The sequence below is a fragment of the Silurus meridionalis genome, chromosome 8 (assembly GCF_014805685.1).
Source record: "Silurus meridionalis isolate SWU-2019-XX chromosome 8, ASM1480568v1, whole genome shotgun sequence".
NCBI classification, from domain to species: Eukaryota; Metazoa; Chordata; class Actinopteri; order Siluriformes; family Siluridae; genus Silurus; species Silurus meridionalis.
This window is the reverse complement of record NC_060891.1, coordinates 13238841-13261467: the sequence shown is the minus strand read 5'-3', so window position 1 is coordinate 13261467 and position 22627 is coordinate 13238841. Positions and strand designations below refer to the sequence as shown.

At 39.0% G+C, this 22627-nt stretch overlaps 1 protein-coding gene across 2 annotated transcripts in view; it reads left to right on the top strand.

Moving 5' to 3' along the window:
• Window positions 1–22627, top strand: part of crim1 (cysteine rich transmembrane BMP regulator 1 (chordin-like)) — an 82253-nt gene that overhangs the window by 25301 nt on the left and 34325 nt on the right. For both annotated transcript variants that reach the window (XM_046855416.1, XM_046855417.1), the window contains exons 3-5: window positions 12171–12413; window positions 13736–13856; window positions 14225–14346. In XM_046855416.1, coding sequence (XP_046711372.1) covers window positions 12171–12413; window positions 13736–13856; window positions 14225–14346 — 486 coding nt within the window. The remainder of the gene's footprint in view (window positions 1–12170; window positions 12414–13735; window positions 13857–14224; window positions 14347–22627) is intronic.

Below are 22627 nucleotides of genomic sequence, written 5' to 3'. Positions count from 1 at the left end.
AAGCTTACCCGATACGCACACAGGCTGGTTAGGAGGATATGAGACAGCGAGAGTAGGTGGGTGTTAGCCTGGCCTAAACACTCAAAATCTAGCCATTTTCAGCCTGCGTGGGTGGAGTGCATAGCTGAGGACCGAGTCACTCAGAAAGAATTCCTCCTTTCCTGCTTTTCCTTTTTCCCCTCCCTCCCTACCTCCTTGTTTGTCTGTCTGTCTGACAGAGGGATGCGTAGGTGTGTGAGAATGGCCACTTTTTCCAAGGCTCAGCAGCAGGAGAGATGTTCAAACGGGCCCCGGTAACAGCGTTTCCGCTGGGAGAGCTCTAATCCTAATCTATCTAACGACCCCATGGCGAGATACAATGAAAAAGAAACAGAGAGAGCAAAAGAGAGAGACAAAAAAGTGGGCAAAATAGCCCTGAAAGAGCATTTATGAGAAACCCAGTGGAGAAGGATGTGTTTACAGTTTTTAGTGACAAAATCACTGCACCTTGTGTTTTCATCTTCAGTCATTCATCATGCAGCCAAGTTTATTCGGGCTGAAAACCAAACAACATCTATAATGCTGAGATTTCCATCGCCTTGTAGGTGTTGCGCTGACCCTCCAGTTGTGATAGATGAATAAGTGCACGTTTAAAGCAGCAAAGGCCAGGAATATCTGCGGTGTATATAAAGACAAGCTGTGATGCACAGTGAAATCTAAAATAGACAAAACGATGAAGCACATTATCTCTGGCGTTCGGTGTCAAATTGTTTCTCTCTGCTGTGTTTCAGGGAGTGTAAAAATCAAATCTAAATTTTTTTTTTCTTTTCGTGAGGAAATACGGCAGGTTTTTTTAATCTGTTCTCTGACGAGAGGAACTTTGAGAACTTGGTGAAAGATGGTTTTTGGCTTGATGATGAAATTACTCACTGCACATCCGGACTAATCCAGCATTCGTTTTTGCTATAGGTGAAGACTGGCACATGGCACTTTTCCCCCTGAAACTGAGGGTTTTTAATAAGACAGCAGCACTCTAATCCTTCTGACTCCTGATGAGCCCCACCCTTTCACACACACACACACACACACACACACACACACACACACACACACACACACACACACACACACACTCACACACACACACAGTAAATAAAGCCGAAGCATGAAAGACAATGAAAGTTCATGTTACAAATGGTGAGGGCAGATAGAGGTTGACAGACTGTTAGGTGCTGTTGTCCCAAATGTCTCCATGCATAAGGGAAAATATGAATAAATTGTATTTTTTCCTAATAGCCTTTAATACTTGCCTTCAACAAAAGATGGTGTACCAGAAAAATAACAGCACAAAGCATTTAAATAAGCACGTTTAACTTACAGGCATAAAGGGGTGGTCTAACTACACTTTTCATTCTATAGATTTCTGTTCATTAACAAGCAAAGGCTGGAGACCTCGAAATGGAGACTCAATGCGAAGAAATTACCTGCATAACGTGCAAGACGTGTGACCGATTAAAAACCGATATGGCACGACGTGAACTCTTCAGAAAATACAAGATGGAGGATTACAGGAGTGTTGCATGCTTTATTTTTTTTATATATCACAGACTTATAAGAATATAAAAACAACATTAAAAGAGAACCTGCATGGCTTGCGTTGGCGCTGCATTCAAGAATAGCGGTTTATTTTAATATTGGCGTGTGATAAGTCATATCTGCTTGTTGTCTATATTCGTGGGAGGTCTCCAAAGAAATTTCGCATACTGACCACCTCTTTACACGGGAGACATGACGCCATCCATATTGCGGATGTGTTGTTAATAAAGTGTTCATTTCCTCCATACTGAGAGACATTTGGGACCATGTAGTTTATATTGTCTTCAATTCCTCCCTTTACAAAGCTGTCAGAAATCCTCCAACCTGCATGCGGTTTTTAGCTCAGCAGAATTGTTGAACCATAACTCTCTCTGATTTTGCTCGATTGTTTTCTTTCTCTTTTTTCCCTAGGTTATTGACAGAAATAAGTTGATGTATGGCCCTGGCAACTTGGCATGGATTTCCTGTTCATAGCAAATGTTCCATTATTTGCAAAAGGCACACAGCGAGGGAAAAACTGAAAATAGGCAATAACACGTCTCTACGACGAACAACAGAAGTGCTTCAGCGTGTGTAACTGTGTATAACAGCTCAGGGGTGGATCACTCATGCTGCGTTCTGAAGCAAGGGTTGCTTCTTCATGAGCTCATTCTCTGGCTGTGTTATTGTGCTCATGTTTATTTGTCAGGCTGAGAGTCAGCATGTGGGTGCAAGAATCTCATTTGTACCATGCACCCACAAACACCAGGGTTCTTCCTGGCTTCAAATCAGACAAAGATGGCAGACTGGTGAAGTGGGAAGGTGCGGGGCGCTTGGTTTGACAGGCCGCTTGTTTCCATTTATGTTCTGGGGGTGGGGGGTTATTTTTTACACTGTGTCTGAACCAAATGACAAATTGTATTAGTTTAAAGCTTTTTGGTTAAAAATTGAGGCATGAGAGAAAAAAAGCTGACAAAATATAGAGCTCCCAAGCAACTTTGTAGGCTTGTGCAACGTGTTAATAGCATATTCAGTCAAAGTAGCAGATCGACAGTGGAAATTTTATACGGTTCATTAGACTGTTAAAAAAAAACTATACTGAAAAAATTGTGTTGCTGTAATTGTGGATTGACCTCAAAATTAAATTCAGTTCAATTCAAAAATTGTAGTATAAAATTTTCCTGTCACTGAAACTAAAAGACAAAAACCTGTCCCAGCATAACCATGCCCCCGTGCACAAAGCCATCTTAAAAAAGTTACCAGCATTGGGTGAAAGAGCTCGAGTGGTCTGCACAAATCCCTGACCTCAACCCCGCTGAACACCTTGCTGGATATCAGTGCTTAATCTCGTGCTCTTGTAGTGAATGGTCACAAATCCCCAGAGCCATGCTCAAAAATCTAGAGCAAAGTCTTTTCAGAAGGTTAGAGGATGTTATAACAGCCAAAGAGAAACAACTCAATATCACTCAGTGGTTTCTGAAATGGGATGTTTCAAACTGTCCACATATTTCTCTCCATATAATGTAGCATTAGCAGAGGTTAGTCAGGTTTTACTAGCTTGACCTAGCTGGAATAAGCTTTTATTTTTTTGGCAGGGTTTTCTTCTCTCTAATTTTAGCTCACCAGCCAGAATCAGCAGCTAGCTCAATACTTTTAGCCCGAGAGATGTGTGATTCTCTAGAGATTGAGTGAACTTTATCACACCAGGGCTGTATGCTACTAGCATTCTGGGCAGACAGAGCAACTTTTAATTCCTTGTCGTTTGTACGCTAGCCTTTAATTAGTTAGACAGCTCTCTCTCTCTCACACACACAAAGTTACAGCCTGCTTTTACACACACACACACACACACACACACACACACACACACACACACACACACACACACACAAACACCAAAACACATACAGTACACACAAACACACTGGTATCTTGAATCAGAGGATTAAAATGAGTTTGTGTTTGCTACGGCTGCTGCGAATCAAAGCAAATAAATATTCAAATAATGCAGTGTATGTTTGAGCATTTCTCCACATGCAGATCTCCAAAACACAGAAATGAGAATGGAGTCGCCTTATTCATGTCTCACTGTGAGCCCAAACCACATCGATTCTCAACCTTCCTGGCTACGGATCAGCGATTAGCACTCTCTCTCTGCCTCACTTGTTCACCTTACTTTGTTGCTATTTTTTTGTCTTTTTTTTTTCTTTTTCACTTTCACTCCTGTGTTTCATCTGTCCATTTCTATTTTCTTCTGCACTTCCCTAAGCTTTCACCTCTCAGCACGGTTTACGCTTTTCATATTTCATCCTTCCTTCAGCTTTTTTTTTTTTTTTTTACTTCTCTTTTCTTTCTTACACACACATTCTCTTTGGCTTGTCATGCAGGCAGTAGCTCAGCCGTCGCTCGAATGACAGTGTTAACCTGATGAGATGAAGCTGTAGCTTTACCTGCAGGCTACACTGCCACTATGAAAGATATGCAAGACTATCAGTGCATCAGAGAGTGTTCCCTTCACAATCGGCATCTCTACATGGCCGCTGGTCCCATGGTTGTATTGTAGTCATGTTATATAATCTTTTTAATCTGATCTGTATTTCTTTTATTATGTGGATCCGTTTACCTCATCTTTAAGTATATTCTACTGACAGGCTTTATGTTGGGAAAGAAAACACACTCTGTCAGTCTCTCGGTCAAATCCAATAATCACCTCACAAGCAGCTGTCAGTTACAAGATGGTGATCTGCTAATAACATTTCTTGAAATTGAAACATTTATACTGATTCTGTTTATATTTGATGAATCATCTTGTATGCCCTTGGGTTGTCATGAAATTGTATATGTCTCTTCATTTAGTCAGATTCTTTCTTTTGATGTTTAAGGCTTCATTCCTTCACTAATGGCGGTGTAGAGTGGTCTTTACTAAACAAAACCCAAGCTCCCTCCCGGCTAATAAAACACTTCTCTACTAAGCAAGATACTGATAGAGCTAATGAGCGCTTAATGGTGGCAGATATACATGCTTCTGTTGTGCAGGCACAATAAAGTTAGTCTGAACAGAATTGCACTAGTGTGGCAGTGAGGAAAATGGATGAAGGTGGTTTTGTGGTAGATGCATGACCCTCTTAAGCAGGTGGTGGTGATTCTAGTGCTTCCTCCATTCTCTTTATGTTTTTCCCAGAGATTCTCTTTCATTCCTGTTTATCTGTTCATATAAAAAAGCAGCATTCTGTTTGGTTTTGATGTAGTCTAGTTCTTTGTGTGTTTTATTAAAGAGATTTTTTTGAACCTCCACAGGGAACCCAAATGCATTTTTTGAATGCCCAGTAGGTATGCTGTGACCTTGTGTCCTCAATAAAGAATATGGTGGGTGGAATGATACAAAGTCATAATGCTTGTCAAGGATTATTTATAGTGAAATATTTGTGTACAATTCTAGATATAAATGGCAACAGTGCATCTCAATGGTAATTCCTGACATTGTACATTTACAGCATTTGGCAGACACATTTATCCAGGGCAACCTGCAATTATCTCATTTATACAACTGAGCAGCTGAGGGTTAAGGGTCATGTAGAGGGGCCAAGCAATGGCAGCTTGGAGGTGCTGGGATTTAAGCTCACAATCCTCTGATCAGAACTGCAACATCTTAACCAGTGAGCTACCACTAACTGACCACAACCAAAATTGTGGGCATAACATTTTTTACGCCTTTCAATAAGGAGTTTACTTTCCTCAAGCAGCTCTAACTCATACATGTTTTTAAGGCTGTGTGCAAAGCTTTTAGTTATCATACATAGAAGGCAGGTTTGAGTAGCTACTTCTTAGAAACATTAAGTACATTGTCAATAAGATTCAAACAGTACTTTTATTGATGTTGTACGGTAGGGGTATCATTTGAGCGATTTGAAAGATGCTATAACCCTACAGATTGTTGGTTATCGCAATCTATTATCATTATTATTAATATTATTTTATTATTATTAGTAGTAGTAGTAGGTGAAGTGTAGAAGTTGTAGTAGTAGCTGTAGTAGTAATAGTGGAATTAGTAATAGTATTAGATTTCGTTTTCATTCGCAATACACATGCAATTATCAAGCAGTGCGGAAGCCAAATGAAAAAAGACAGTAGAAATGCTTAACCAAATTACATAAGCAACGTTTCACATTTTAATAGGAACATAAAAATAAATGAACAAAAAATGTGGACTGGTTTTCAGGTGGTATCCATTCATGATTAACAAAGTCATTTTGTAAAATTGGGCACCTTTGTTGGATAAGCACCATATTTAGTGGCTGCAATTTCTATTGACTCATAATAATTGTGCAGTATAATACTTTAGCCTACATTTAAAATCTAGATGCATGCAATAGAACATTGTCTCTGATGTATTGATAATGCAGACGTTACCGCGGTTCCTGTTGTGGATGTGTATTTGAATGAGCTATGAAGGGACAGTCCATCATTGGCTAATGAATCTGTGTTCAGTACGGATCTCTCTCTAGGCCACTTTTACTAAACTCATGCTCCAGGCTTTCAGCTGGACAAAGCCATTTGGAGGAGCCATTGTAGGAGCTTGCACTTGAAGGATGAGCAAGAACTCTCCATCTTGGTTACCAGAGAAACAAGTGGAAAAGGAAAAGGTTGCCTTAGTGACTAGAAGTCTGAAAGAAAACCTTTAAAATCTTGCTAATCCTACATAGTAGGAAGGACTTCTTAGTCTTTACTAGGTTTGTGTGATTTTTTTCCTCTGACTGCTTGCAAGTTTTCTTTTTCTTTATAAAAAAATTACAGTAACAGAATGCTGTTGTTATAACAGTATGTTATAATCCTTTTACAGATTGGCAGGCTAATGTCCACATGGCCAACATTTTTACTGTTGATGCTACTCTAGGATTTTGAGCATCTGCAGTGGCATAGGAGAAACCAGACTGGTCTAAAGAAAGCATATTTGAATCAATTTTTGTTTATCACCACCATTTGTAAAGTGTTCAATCCATTAGGCCAATTTAATCTTTAAAGAACAAAATGTGTTCACTTTTTTTTTCTTTTGGCCGAAAACCGAAGGATATTTTCTATCAATCATTTGTGTGTGTGTGTGTGTGTGTGTGTGTGTGTGTGTGTGTGTGTGTGTGTGCGTGCGTGCATGCGTGTGTGTGTATGCGTGTGCACGTGTGTTTGTGTGCAGGCGTGTGTGTGTATGTGTATATGTGTATATATATTAAAAGCAAGACAACTACTGAGACCTGGTAAATATTGGAAAATTCCAAATACATTTGTTAATCATTCCTGATTCATATGCAGATCGACCCTTGTTTTATAGGAGAGATTGAGCACCAACAACAACTCCTACCAGCATCCTCCTATTTGAAAGATCGCAAAGCTCCTCTAAAAAAATGTGTAAAGGTCGATTTGGAAATGTAATATATAATCAGAATAAATGTCACTGGATATCGTGTAATATAGCGGTGTAATGTCATGCAAGGACGGTTGTTTTATCGTGCAAACATCGTATTTCTTTTGATTGTCAGTGTAGTTTTCCTCATGTTTTTTATGCATTTTGGAACGACAATTTATGGTAAATGCTGAGTTCATTCAAAATTTTTATGGAAATATAGGGTAATAATCATGTAATGGAGTCTTAACTGTGTATGGTACTCATTTGTACCAATTTTGCACCACAAAGCCAAGTCAGATATATTAAGGCAGTTGTTTTCCATAAAGTGTTAAGAGTGACTCGATAAATCTGGCTTCACTGTGTTGTAAACAGGTAGTGATTGGTCACTGGAGAATTTTGCCCTCTAGAAAGTTTAGTGAATGCCTGCGCTTTTACCGTAAATGTCTGTAGTGTTGTAATTCATCCGAGGCCCCATAGAGCCTTTTGTTTGGATGTAATGTGCGTGTTTGTGTGTGTTGGGCTGCAGCATGTTCTTTTTGACAGACTAGATTAAGCATGGTTGTTAATGAGTCAATGGAGGATCGTATCAATGCCCAGCTCATTTTAATCCCATTCCTCTCCATGGATACCCTCCGCTGCCTCCGTCTGCATGGCGCGTCCACAGCTGGCTGAAATACGAGGCGGGGAATAGGAGAAGAGAGCCATTTCATTACAGCAGCTTGGCTCTGAGCAATTCTCACGCTTAGGAGTCATGTTTCACAGCAGCCAGCATGATTTTTCTTACCGTGTTGCTCAACAGTGGAAGAGCAAAAAAAAAAAAATGCAAGAGCCTACTTGTAGTTATTATTCAGTTCAGAGTAATTTGCATTGGGTTGTGTTTCATTTTTTTATTTCAGCGAATTTTTCTTTTAATAATCTGCACCGGTTATTATTGAGTAGTTTTCAATGTAAATCAATGAGAGAAAAAAACAAATAAGTTTTTTTTGTTTGTCTCAGCCGTTATCTTTTAACCAGCAGCTTGAGCAGATACATTCATCTTATGGCTCTATCTTGTTTGTTTTTGTTTCTTCTCACCTAATCGGTTTGATTGACATAAGCCAGAACAGAAGTTCATGTCATCATTTGAAATAAGCCCTTAAAATAAGCCCTCTTTAATAGCTTCAAATGCAAATACAGCTTGTTGAATGGCAGAAAAAAAAATTATGTTTAGATCATGAGGGTCTTTCAATTGATGTTTCCTTTCCACTTCACTTTATTTATTATTCAGTGTGCACAGATACACTGGAATATCAAATAATAACTTTTTGTGCAAGACTAAACATTCTTTGCTAAAGTGAGTCAAATGTTTGCATTGAATTGTATATGATGCATTCAAGGACTGCCTGGATTTTAAAAACTTGGTGTTTAAAAACTTTAGCGAATATATTCAATATGCAGCTCAGATGTTATGTATTAAAGCAGAAGGGCCAGATCTATTTATGTGTTGTGCAGCAGTAGCGCCAGGTCTGCCTGGACTTCATTACTGCGCATAGTAGCAGGTTCCTTTCTCCCGGCTTAACGCATGTCCCTCCAGCTGCTCCCAGATCCCAGGGATGATGGTGGCAAACATTGGCCATTACCAAAAAAAGAGAAAAAATGTTGTGGAAAAAAAAAAAGCTTTAAAAAAAAAACCCCTTCCTCCTGAACTGGGTTGCTACAGTGGACCATTATCGTTCTCTTTTTGCTGATGTTTTCACGAATCCTCCATTAACGGTGCTCATTCTCCCTGACTTTCCAGCACCAAAAAAAAAAAAAAAAAAACGACCCAGGCACAGTCATTTCTGTGTCATAATGTGTGCTTATTAGGGTTCCTATATTCCTGCTGTTTTGAGCCTATACTCTGCTCGAAATAAACGGGGGGAAATTTGCTGAGGGCATTACCCACAATCCTTTCCTGGTAAACAGGAGTACGAGCAGACGTGGCTATGAAATGTTGAGAGCCTCTTGCGGGTCATTGCTGTGGCCTGGATCTGCTGTTCATGTACTCGGGAGAAAATAGATCAAATTGATTAAAAGTATGTCCAAGCTGGTACATAAACAATAAATGGAACATGCAAAGTGAATTTGTCCACTGATGGTCTTGTGTAGCTTGTGAGCACATTATAATGGGTTTTGGCAGGCAAAAAGAGCAGATGGAAAAGGGGACTAGAAGGTTCGAGAGAGAAAGAGAAAGAAAGAGAGTGAGAGGGAGATAGAGAAAGAAGGATTTAGGACAGATTTACAGCATCAACATAGGCACTCATTTTATTCGGCGAAAAACCCACTTCAAACATCCTCCTGAATTCATCTTTCAAACACTAAAGCTCCTCTGAATGCTTTCCTCTGAGTGCAAAATGATGCATGTGTTGGGCTTCTCTGCCTGCTTTGGTGCACTTTATAGCAACGCTTCTCCCCCCAGTAGGCTGTAATTGTCATTTGCTAAATGCACGCAGGTCTCATTTTCTCGCCGTGCTAGAAAATAAAAGCTAGCTGCTTTATTTCGCTTGCTTGTACTGCCACTTTTAACAAAGCTGCACATTCTTTCTTTCACTCAGAGCCGACTTTTAATCACGCCACTCTTCATCTCTGCATGCTGTTTCTCTTCAAATTCAAGTCATAACTCTATCGTCATTTTCTCAGATTCCTCGTCCAGAACAAAAAACCAACATAAAACCCCCCCCCGCTGTCACATGCACTCACGTAATGATACCTAAACACTGCACTTAAATAGGAGCTGCTTTTTAAATAGCCGTCTTTTGGCTACTCTTATTGTGTATTCGCGTGCATTATGCTACTCTCTTTCTCTTGCTACCCTTCATTGCCGGTAATTACCCTCCCTTGCTTAGGAGAGGAGCAGCTCCACCGACGACTCTCCTCTCCACATACATGAAAAGAGAGTAATGGGCCACATTGTCTCTACATAATAGGTGCATTTCATGCATTAGATGCTATTGTCTTTCTGCATGGTTTATATCAAACAAACAGCAGAACTTGGACCTATCATTACAGGTTTGGAATGGATGTTGCAGTACAAGTGATGAAAGTTTTGCAAATTTGTATTTGTTCAGCATCCAACACCCTTGTGTTCCCAGTTCCTTCAGAGAGATTTTTTTGTATGAATGTATGATGGATACAAAATGATCTGCTGCTTTGTCAGAACATGGCCTAAGTAAAAAATCATTCTGTCTGGAGTTTTCTCTTATCCCACTGATATTTGTTTTTCCCTTTATCCTCCATTTAGATTGAATTTGAACAAGCATTTCCTCTCAATGTATAAGATGTGCTTATAAAATAGGTGCAGTTTGAACCCAGCGGAAAATGAAAAACTTTATACACAGTGTAACACAGTGCAGTACATGGAGAGAAAAAAAAAGCATTAATTCATTCATGTTTAGCTTTATGCAGGTCAGTCACTGTGAATCCATTCCTGTCAAAACTGGGTACAAGGTGGGAGAACTCAACAACATATTTCCACCTAGGGGCAATTCTGCATTGTCAGTCATCCTACCTACATTTTCTGAACACATTTACATAGGGAAGAACATGCACAGACTGTTATATTAGCTCAGGATCGAAGCAGGAGCCCTGTAACTGTGAGGTGGAAACGCAACACACTGCATCATCACGCTACCCATGGACCTACATTTTGTTACTATTTTTATTGCCAAATGACTCAATCGGGTTTGCCATTTCGAAAAGCACAAACTTTTATTTCTACTGGTTTGTACAGCACAGCAATCTGTAGGAGTCATGTGTGATCCCATTCCCACTGCGTACTGAAAACCTAGAAAGTTCTGTTTGCTCAGGTGCATCGACTTGAAACCAAGTTTCAAGTACTTAACATTTACTTTTAACAAGGAAGATGGCAATTCTTTTATTAGAAAGCTCCTCTGACTTATCTACCATTATACAATAAAAATGATACTGAGATATATTGAGGGGTCAAGATCTGGATAGCTCTGGATTAGTAACCACACCATATCGCACTGTGCATCTGCTTGTCTGCTTGCCTGCATGGTGAGCAGCTAGTGTTTCTACTGTATCAGCCATCAGATCAGTCAAATTCTCACAAATGATGTATTTTGGATTATACGAACTTGCTAGTCTCCACATGCTATTTTGTCAGGATGCTTCTGTTCACCTGGTCTATGTTGTAATGTTGTCTTATATGAATCTTCTACTAAGTTTGCTTGAGAGAACTGGTATTGAGCCTTAGGAATGTAGTTCTTGCATTCCAGTACTCAAAGAGTTCTACATACCAATATTATTACCTTGGTTCAGAGCAATGCACTCACTTGTCATTTCAGGTTTTTTGAGTTCATTTATTGTAATAGTAGGACCTTGATATTTCAATGTTCAGACCTTTATGTTCTTTTTTTTTTTTTTTTTTTAACTAGACCGCTCCATTGCTTGTATTGGCTAACATAATTCCCTGTGTTTTCAGTTCAAAGTCCTTGCAGATTCAAAAAAATGCATTGTATTTTTTTACTTCTTGAACTTTTTGCCGTTTTTGTTATTTAGAGATACATTTGTGCTCAAAATGGCAATGGTCTTGACAATAAAAAAATCATTGTTTGATCACAATATCAATTCTGGATTCATTTATGAACTTATCAGGCTTTTAATGATGTAGCCATTTATTGACTTATTACTATTTTGTACATTTAGACATAAGGTTTTTGTTTCATAATTTCAAATCAAACATTTTAATCATTCTAATGATTTCATATTTGCGTATTTGGCAATATAAATGAAATTTTCCTGTTTGTAGCTTTTCCCCAAGGGGATAACTTTAGCAAAATAGAATACATAAATGGTGGCACATTAGGTTGGGTATAATTTATGCAAATGTTCGGAACAATTATTTTTATTTGAGACATTTAACATTTGCTATTTTGGCCCAGGCCCCTTTTTTTGCCCTGGAAAATACAGTATTATTAGGCATCATATAGAGTGGCAAGTGGGAAAGCAATCCTATGGCCCCTACACTTTTTTGGTATTTGTTTTCTTCACATAATCATAACTGCATGAAGTCCATCTGCATGTCCACCAAATCACTAAATGTAAATATGAATGCCCACAAATTACCAACGCAAGTATAAGCCGAGGTCAGCGGTCTCAATGTTGTTTTTAAATTAGGATTAAATCATCCGTGTCAGGCTGACTCAAACTACACTCTCTCTCTCTGTCGGTGTTACAGAGGAGAGGCCGGACTGCTCTAAAGCCAGGTGTGAGGTCCAGTTCTCGCCCCGTTGTCCTGAAGACTCAGTGCTGATTGAAGGTTATGCTCCACCTGGAGAATGCTGCCCTCTGCCCAGTCGCTGTGTGTGCAGTCCTGCTGGGTGTCTGAGGAAAGTCTGCCAACCTGGTTACCTCAACATCCTCGTATCGAAAAGCTCTGGCAAACCTGGAGAGTGCTGCGACCTGTATGAGTGCAAACCAGGTAAGAATGTAAAACGTAGAAAAATACACACGGTTCAGACTGTTCTTTTGGGGTGATCGTAGTAATAACCGTTGCATATACATCTGCATATATTAATATTTGTAGTTGTAGTATGAAGTTTGTAGACATCTGACCATAAGATTGGTATATGGTTTTGAACATCCCATTCCACATTTAGTCTCTATTTGCTGTTATAATAACCTCCACTCTTTTGGGAAGAAAACTGATTTTACAGATCTTAAAGATGTGCTTCTGGAGATTTGTGCTTATTCAGCCATTAGATGTCTACTAAGATATTGATGTAGGATGGTGAGACCTTGCATGCAGCAATTGATCCCAAAGGTGTTTAATAGGGTTGAGGTCAGTTTTATGGCAGGCCACTTAAAATCCTCCACTCTAACCCATGGAATCCATATTTTTAAGAAACTGGCTTTGTGCACTGTGGCTGGAACAGGTTTGGCTTTCCAAGTTCAATCGATGGGAAAATGTAGATGAGAGTTTGGGGAAGAACTACATCTGGCTGGAAAAGTGTCAGGTGTCTCAACACATTTGCCCACGTAGTATAGTTAAGTGCATTAATAGTGCATGCTATGAGAAACAAAAAAGATTATATTTTTTGATGCCATCTGGCAAAGGTAATATAACATTTGCTAATATAACATTTTGTGCTTGTGATATAGAGTTGGTCATTTTGGACTGAGCTCTGGAGTGACATCACAAGGAAAAGATAATATTGTGGCCAAAGCATCTGTTGACACGTTCAAGTGACTAAATATTAAATGATATATGTAACGTACATGTATATGCACAGTATATGAAGTAAATTTTCTGACAGATTTCCACTAAATACGACACAAATCACAAGCGCATTATGTTTGAATATAAACACTTTTGTTTTGCGAAAGGAGTAGGGATTTGTTGTTGCTTGTATTTTTCTGCTTGTTAAACCCACTTGTGTGAGTAGGCTACTGATTTGTCCACCCCTGATGTAAAACATGAAGGAAAGTGTATCAACCCGAATACATGCACATAAAACAGTTGGCCCCTGTTTGTTTTCTTGTCAGCGCCTGTTGGCAGCTGCAGTAAACAAAGTGACAGGCGCTAGAATTGTTTCCTTTTGTGCGTGCGTGCATGTGTGTTCCTGTGTGTGTAAGATGTTTGTTTTGCTTTCTGCACTTAGCCTTGTGCCTTTGTGTATTCTGGTTTAAACTGCAGTGAGCTGCACTGAGTGTGAAATCAAAGGCAAATTGTTTGCAATCCTGCCTAAGGATTTGACAATTTTCTGTTAAGGCGTTTAGTGATTATGGGTTGTGTGTGGGCAGTTTTCAGTGTGGACTGCAGCACCGTGGAATGTCCTCCCGTACAGCCCATGCAGTGTCCAGCAGACAGCTACGAAACACAGGTCAGGCTCACAGCAGACGGATGTTGCACACTACCTACGAGGTGAGACACACACACACACACACACACACACACACACACACACACACACACACACACACACACTGTATTACTATTACACCTTTTTCTCTTCAGCACAGCTCTCATAGGCAGAACTACTATCCTGTACTTCACTAAACATTTATCTCCATTATGCTTGGCTGTGCTGTAACAATGTGTTTGCCTTGAGTTCTTATTTACTCAGGCTTGCCTGTTGCTTGTTGAAATGACAAAAAAATTACTTATAATGACAATACAGTCTGAATTGTTTCCTGAATTGTTATTGGCATGCCTGGTTTTTTTTATTAATATTTTTTATACATTTTCCTGTTTTGTCATTTTCTTCTGTCTTGCTTTCTTGTCAATCTCAGGTGTGAGTGTTTGCCTGGTGTCTGCACCTTCCCACAATGCTCAGCAGGCACGCTGCCCCACTTAATCTCCCGTGGTGACGGAACACCGGGACGGTGCTGTGATGTGTATGAGTGTGTCAATGGTAGGTCTTGTTTGCTCAGCGCGTGTATGTGTGTGTACGTGAAGTAGAGGTTCACAGGTGGAGTGTGCGCATAGAATCTTACCGATCTTGGACAAGAGGCCAAGAACAGTGTCTGTTGACGAAGTTGCAGTGAGAGGACAGAGTGTGCGATGTGTGCATGCAAACATACTAATGTTGTCCTCTTGTAACAAGATCCTTAAGCAGTGAAAACACATGGCAAACAGCAAGCTCCTGTAGACAGCACAGAAAAGCCCACTGTATATTTGTATAAAGAAAACAAATAGCCAGTGAGTTGCATTGAGTTCACTAACATGTTGTCTTTGAGTGGGAAGACAGTGTGTTCATTGTCAGGAGGTGATGAGCTGAACATATATATAAGGAAACACACTAGTCTTTTTGCAGTCAAACTCTGGAATTGATGCAGTTAGGTTTTGTTGGTACAATTATGTGGCGAGTGGAATGGAAAAAGACAGGCAGGGGCATGACCTTGCTTCTTCAATTGCTAGCCCAACTAACCTCAAATCACTCCCAATTTCCGAGAGGTCCGTTACTCCTGTGCAATATGCGCAGTCAAAATATATCATAGCTACCTTATGACAGCCTTGCAGAAAATTCGACCCAATTCCATAAGGAAATATAACTGTGGCCATTTGTTTTGCCATCAAAACATATATTTTCCCAGGTAGACTGAGAAAAGCTCTTCACCTGCACTGCAAAAAAATGACATCATTCAGTGAAACTCTTGAATAAGAGCAAAGAAAATGTGAGATTTAAATGTTCTCATTCTTTTGGTAGATCATAGTTCTTCCTCGAAGAAATTGAAAATGGCTAGAAATAGGTTTAATATCATATATTTGGTTTATTGTAATATGATAAAAGGAAGTAATATAAGTAATATATCTTTACTAAAGATATTGTCAATTGCTAAAATGTCTGGTTAAAATCTCCCCCCAAAAAAATGAAAAGGAGAAAAGCCCAATAAAAGACTGCTTTTCCAGTTGCGCTGAAATCCTTCCTACCTACCTCTACATTTTCTAACTATTACAAATATTGAAATGAGTTTGTCAGCATCATCTACATCAGTCTTAAATTTTTTTCACATTGTCTCTCTCCCAATTAATCTCATTCACAATACCATCAGTGTTGAAAGAGCTGCTGATTAATTAAGTCAGTTCAGTAGACTACATTTCTTGTCATTAATATCTTCTTATTAAGTAATTTGTGTAAGCACTCTGGTGCTGGTGCGACAGCATAAGACATTTTGATAGCTACTATCTGAGTGCATTTCATCTAATTGTCAGCAAAACTACATTTTAGTCTTTTTTTTTTACACTTTTGCAGACCAATCCATAAAATTAGATCTAAAAAAAAAATGACTACTGTTTTAGTTGTTGACTACAGACATTTTACATACATTTTAATTATAATGTTTTTGACCCAAAACCCTATTTCAAGGGACAAGTGGTATTCAGACCAGCTCACAGTTATAAAATAAATGATCAAAATAGATTGGTTGCGTTCAGATTCAGAACCCATTGACATGATCAGACTCTGAGTTTGTTCCCTGGTCATGTGCTACCATCAAGTTGCAGCAGGTTTCTTCCGTTCTTGCTTGATCTTGAAGTGTTCAATTCAGTTTTGCCTTCAGCAAATTACTTTATATGCATTATTCATTATTTCATTTAAACTACAATATACAGGTAAAATCCTATAGCAGTGACTGTCTGAATATTTATGGATCTGTGTGTGTATAAAGGACAAAGCTGCGCTTGCAGAATTTAGTGGTGCCATCTTTAATGAAGCTGCATACGGTGAGAGGGAAAGATGAATATAGGAGAAGAGCACCTTCCTGAGACAGTGGCAGGCAGCACGAAGAGGCTGGAACAAATTAGAACTGAAGTAACACGAGATATTCAGTGCGTCTGATTGCACACAGACATCAATATAGGAAGAAACAGGAAAGAGGCATGTTTTAAAATGATTGCACCCCCCCTGGTAAGTGTTTATTTGTTTCCTGTTTATCCTACACTAAAGCCTGAGGCGCATGCTGCACATGAGAGAGCGTTTAATAAGTACCCCCAGTGCATTTGATGCATGGAGGATAAGAAAAGGTTGAACACACAATACATACATTAACAGTCAGGGACGCCCAAAAATGTAACACAGCAAGCGCAAACATCTGTGCTATGATGAAGATCCAGGGTGTGTGTCATCTCAGGGATGCGCTGTGAAGTAGCCCAGTGTCTGGCGGCTGATTAGAGAACAAAGAGGAAGGGCTCAAGATCAGCTCGAGGGAGCATCAAAGCCCCGGAAACAGGAACACTTTGATTGAACATCTGGCCACTTGTGGCTACGTTCAGGCACCGATCCTGTATTAATATCATTCAGTCTACAGGGGGGAAAGAGAGAGCGAGTGAGTGCACTAAAGAGGAAGGATGAACTCATCTCTATGGGTGTAAACCAGTAGGATCAATAATTATCAGCTGTCCTGCTTACATCATCAGTCGTGTGCTGCAATGTCTGGCATTCCACTTTCCCCTCTCAAGATACTGTTAATGCGCCAGCACATGAAAAATCAGTTTACAAAAGCACTAAAGAGCTTCGCATGACACACCACCCATGAACCCACGCTCAACTGTAAGATCTTACACAAACACTATAGTTAATAAGAGAAATGGCCAAATGAGAAGATGACTATGATAAATGGCTTTACAGTGCATTGAGAAGGATCTCAGCTCTCATAAGATTCCAGTGCAGTTTGTTTTCTTCTGTTTCTTCATTAGCGTCGCTAAACCTAGTGTTTTGTTCAGGTTTTAAGCCAATAATTACTACATTCTCACCCAGACAATACAGCTATTTGCATTTTCAAAAAACACCAAAAAACTGCATTTGTAAATTACACATTCTGATTCAGCTCTGTGCTAATATTAGACTTAGTTTAGCAAATATCACAGAGCTCTTTACTCAGCCAGCTAATATAAAGTTTGTGCAATTAACCATTACTAGATACTAGTATTATATTCTGAAAAGAAAACTAGTAGCTAGGTTGTTGGAAAGCTAAATAATATTATAAAATATGTTTTATTATATTACATTTTTCTTATATAAATAGAAATTTAGATAACCTTATAGCCAATGTGCTAACATTTGCTAGCTAACTGTGTAACACTTCTACTCGGGCAGAAAACATTGCGCTATTATAAAGTGTGATTTAAAAACAAACTGTAGGTTAGCATACTAACCATCACCATTACAGTAATGACTGGATTTTATTGCTGTATTTTCTTGGTTTCACCCTGGAGCAGATAACCTTTGCCTTTTCATCTCTCAGTTCATTTTTAACTAGACAAAATTATCAAAGAGGATATTTCCAAATAATAATTTAACTTAATAGCTAATTAATAGATTTTTTTTTTTTTAATACGAAATTCCTGTTCATTGCTGTTTATACTGCAGAGACATGAAAGAAACAAGGTTAAGTCCTCTATCTTTTATTTACCACAGCTCTAACACAGGATATAAAGAGTATGGCCAAGAATTTTAAGGAAAGCCACCAATCCACCATGATTGACTTGAATATTACTTTTTATTACTTTATAAAGAATATATGATCAACCATTGCGTCTAGGATTTCTTCTGAGTACAATTTTAAGGTTATTTTCAAGGGTCTTTCATTTTTATTTTGGTCATGTAGGTTGGTTTCCTACAATGCCGTTGTACTACCTATTGATTGTGGTGCTTCATTTCACTTCATGAAAGTGACCAAAGCAGTAGATCTTTAGATCCTCCTTTGTATATTATGCTCCAACAGATCTGGTTCTTAAGCTTTATTGTTTATGCTTACTCTGCCTTTATCATCATACTTGTTATCTCAAAGATCCCTAACCAGCCGTACTTTTTTGCCATATTTCATTACAAATAGATTGTATAAGTGCATTCAAATGTGTGACTCGAAATTTCAGTATTTTCTGTCTTCCCTACTTGTATGCTGGAGCTCTCATTAAAGTGACATGACTGAACATCACTAGAAAATGGTGTGTGAGAGAAGAAGCCATTTGTTCTTTTGTTTTTGGGAGCAAAAACAAAATCTGACTATTATCCCTGTTGGACATTTGTGTGTCAACAATCATGTCCCTTTTGTGAGTCTACAATCATGTCACGGTGAAAATCACTGCGATAAAATTCTCCCCCATTCTGATGGTCGATGTGAGCATTTCCTGAAGCTTCTGGCCCGTATCTACATCATTTCATGCACCGCACTACTGCAACAATTGGCTGAATAGATAACTGCATGAACGAGGAGGTGTACAGGTGTTCGAAAAAAGTGCTTCAAGTGCTCTATGAGAGAATACTGCTGTAAAACCAAAAAAGATCTTTCATTTGAATGTCCATTCCTAACTATTCAAAGAAGCACAAGGGTTAATAAACTGTGTATCTCTGTGTTGTGATGGGGTGATAAGGTTTGAAATGAACCCTTGTTTTTACCTTCCGTCGTCAGGAAGGACGTGCAGGCCCCGAGCGCTCCACCTGGTGTCTGGATCAGCTGTGCCATCTGCAAACAAACCGGCGGCTAGATTACTCTGTCGACTGCAGATGTTTGCTATAGACAGAGTGCAGTTTTGTGCGTTCTGGTACAAGAGGATGTGTGTTTGGGGCAGTGAGAGAGAAAACATTCTCAGACAATTTTTATGCAGACAATGATGTCACCTAGCTGGAGATAGATAAGGAGCTGATTAGCTTGTGTGTGTGTGTTGTCTCCACAAGAATAGGAATCAGTGTTGTCCCCACTAGGAAAGTTTATTTTTTTGCAGACTTTTTATTTAAAATCCTGACAGCATTGAATAGGTTTTTATAAAAGCAGTGCTCTTTTTTTAACTGTAATGGCAAAACTTTCCTGATTTAGGATTAGGTATAGTAAATTCTACATATATCAGTTACATATATACAGAACATTACATACCACACGTATAATCCTATGTGACAAAGACAAGCTGGTGTGTATGTGTGTGTGCCCTGAACACCCACATGAACACTCAAATGCCAAGCCGTTTTTTTTTTTCGTTATGTGTTTCTGCTGCCTCGTAATTATGCCTTTTATACAAGCCTCTACCTGATGTAAATAAGTGGTGCACAGGTCTACACCAGGACTGATTGCTATCTCTACTCTGATCTCTTATCATTTTTGTTTAATATTAGAGTTTTTGCTTTCCGTTTGTTTGCTCATCGAAATCACCATGTTCCACTGTTGTAATTTTTCACCCTTTTCATCCACTTATCTTAGTATCACTCCATTTTAGAGAAAGGGAGGTAATGTTATTTACAGGTGAATACACAAACATAGGTCCATCTGTACTGCTGAATTGGAATCTCTCTCTGTTCCACTTTGATTTCGATGCGTCATTAATGATATTTAGGACTCTAATTACCTTTCTGTGCTGATACATACACACCCCCACCCCCCCTGCCCCAGCACAACCAAACACAGTCATTACACTAGTTTTCGCTCAGAGAAAAGGTGTCATTGTCAAGAGGATGATTGGCGGTTTATGTAAGCCACTTGAAACACTATGGGCAAAAGATACACTATAGAGACCTCAAAAGTCCTCATTTTATTCTGCATCCATAGCACAGAATTTTCCTTCCCTTTTGAGTGGAGAGTGTTCTCATAGGCTTAAAGGACCCCCTGACTTGCTGGCTTTTAAGCAGTAAGTGCTGAGATTAGCCCTTTGAATGCCTGTTGTTCTGTCACATTCAAGTGACGTGTGGAAATTCAAGAAGGAAACCTCTTTCAGAGGATGGACACAGATTAAGATCCACACAATGCTGTGAAGTGCTGGGTTTAAGCAACCGTCCAGGCGTTAAAGAGATTATCAGCCTTAAACCGAATGGACTGCTCTTGGATTGTGTGCATGGCATGTTTTATTGGCACTGTAAACAGATCGTGTTGTGTTTAGTTCGTAGTGTTATAGTTAGTTGTGTATCTTCACCTATCCGCCTACTCTTTTTTGTTTTATTTTGTTTTTTAGAGAATGTCAAAGCAAGTGCACATCAATTGGAGGTGAAGAGCAATATTAAGGTCCTTCTAGCTTACAAGTCACACAGGGGGCTAACATTACAGCTATTGTATAAATCCTACCGAGATTGACAGCTACATAAAGTGATTCTCCACTCTTTCAAATCTCCCCGGTTGCAAAATCACCTTTTTTCTTTACTTCAACAAAGCTAAACCTGATTAGTAGCTGATAATAAGGCCAAAATAAGAACTAAAACATTTACACAAGGCATTTTCGTAAAATCTGTCTGATTTGCAGGAGGTACATGATTTACATGGTCATAGTTGTCTTGGGCCTGCCAAGGCGAAGCACACCTGCAGTTCTGTGTGTCTTATCACATTATTTAGTCTGTCTCGCAGCAGCTGCAGCCAAAACAAGAGAGGCTCCAGCATAGGGGAGGGAAGCAGGCGGTTGGGAGGCAGTGTCTGATGGCTGTTTGCTGCCCAAAACACAGAGGAGGATAGAAAAACACAGGGCTTCTGCAAAAATCGCTGGCTATTAGAGCCCAAAATACCAGTCACTTTAAGCTTTGTTCAGTCATCACACATCTACAGCAAAATTTTGACCTAGTGTTAAAAAATGATATGAGGACACTCTGACATTTGTAAGGAGGTAAACTTGCACCTTTAAAAGGCTTGCATTACATGTTTATTGTTTAAATCCAATTGCAAGTCATGACCCTTAACTCCAATGTTGAATCCACTCTACATGGTGTGTTTACATGAACTTAAGCAACATTTCTGAGTACATTATGGGTAATGTTATGTAAATCTGCTCCCTCGTAAAGGTCAGTGGCTTCTGGGTCACAAGCAGTGTTATTTTTGAAAGTGTGCTTTGTGGCTGGGTGGCTAAGGTTTAAAGGTGCTTCTAATCTCCGGCTAGAGAATTTCACAGGCTGCTTCCTCACATAGCCCTGTGAACCAACACCAATGAGACAGGTTTCCTTTTGCCTCAGATACCTTCTGTCTGTAGATAAGCTCTGTCTGTGTGTGGGTGGCTATGTCTGTTTCACCATATGAGTGACTTTGCAAAAGTACACGAGTAACCAGTAACATAAATAAATTGCCTCACCGTCCATAAATAAAAAACTCATTTGTGAATTATGAAAAACTGGTGATCATATAGCTAAAGAAAAAGGTTTGTGGCACTTAAACTATAGACAACCTTTTAATTGACAGTGAAGCAGATTTTTCTTTGGAAGAATTTAAAGAATGTTTAAACACAAGCTTTGTACTATAAGATTACTTTAACATGCTGCAGCAGCAGATAAGGCTTCTAGAGCACCTGTATAATCAGTAAAGATGGGCATCAGCTATTAAATGATAGAGTCAGACTACAAAGCAAGGTGTATTTCAACTAGAACCCCCTCACCATTACACTACTATAATGGTTTCTCAACACTGAATTAAAGTCTGATTGCTGAAGGAGACCACATTTTCAGATCCCTTGCCTTGGCATTCGTTGGTTGATCAGCAGTCGCCAGATGCTGCACCTGCAAAATTGGTGCAAAATTCATTACTATAGTGCTTATAAAAGGTGAATTTGTGTTGAATTTAATAATGTCAGACCCACTTTATAGCCAAAACTGTGTTTTAGGTTTGGACACCTGCCCTTGGCAACTGTAGTTCACCAGTTATGTGATTATAATTGAGCCCCTTGGAGACGTCGCTCTGCACAGCATCCATCACAACAACACTGGGTTGGCCTTCTGCAGGTGTTGATTGGACATGGACTGGGCTTCTGCTAATACACAAGTTGTTCAGTTTTCACAAACCTGCTCTATCTGCTCGAGGCTGTCTCGTCGTTACAGCAGACTTTGCATAATTCGTGATATGCCATCATATCTCTGGAATGTTAGGGTCAGTTTATTTTGAAAAGCACCAACCATGTTAGCAAGCCTGTTTGTGATGTCCTTGACAAAAAAAAAATCTGACAGTTCTTTCCCTGTGTTAACTAAAGATTGTTCATGGGTATGATTGTAAAAAGCATAAATACTTTGATTACATCTTCTTATCCCGTGTTTTTAGCTATCATTGCTTATATATAAAATATTGTAAATGGTCTATATGTAAAAAATATAATCTAAAGCACACACATTATTTCTTATATAAACTATTTTTTTTTTCTTATGAAGCCTGAATTGTATGTTTTTTGAAAATGCTTTATCCTTTGGCCCTTTTCTAAAGTCTCTTTGTAGTTGTATAATTATTGACTGTAAACCGTAAGGT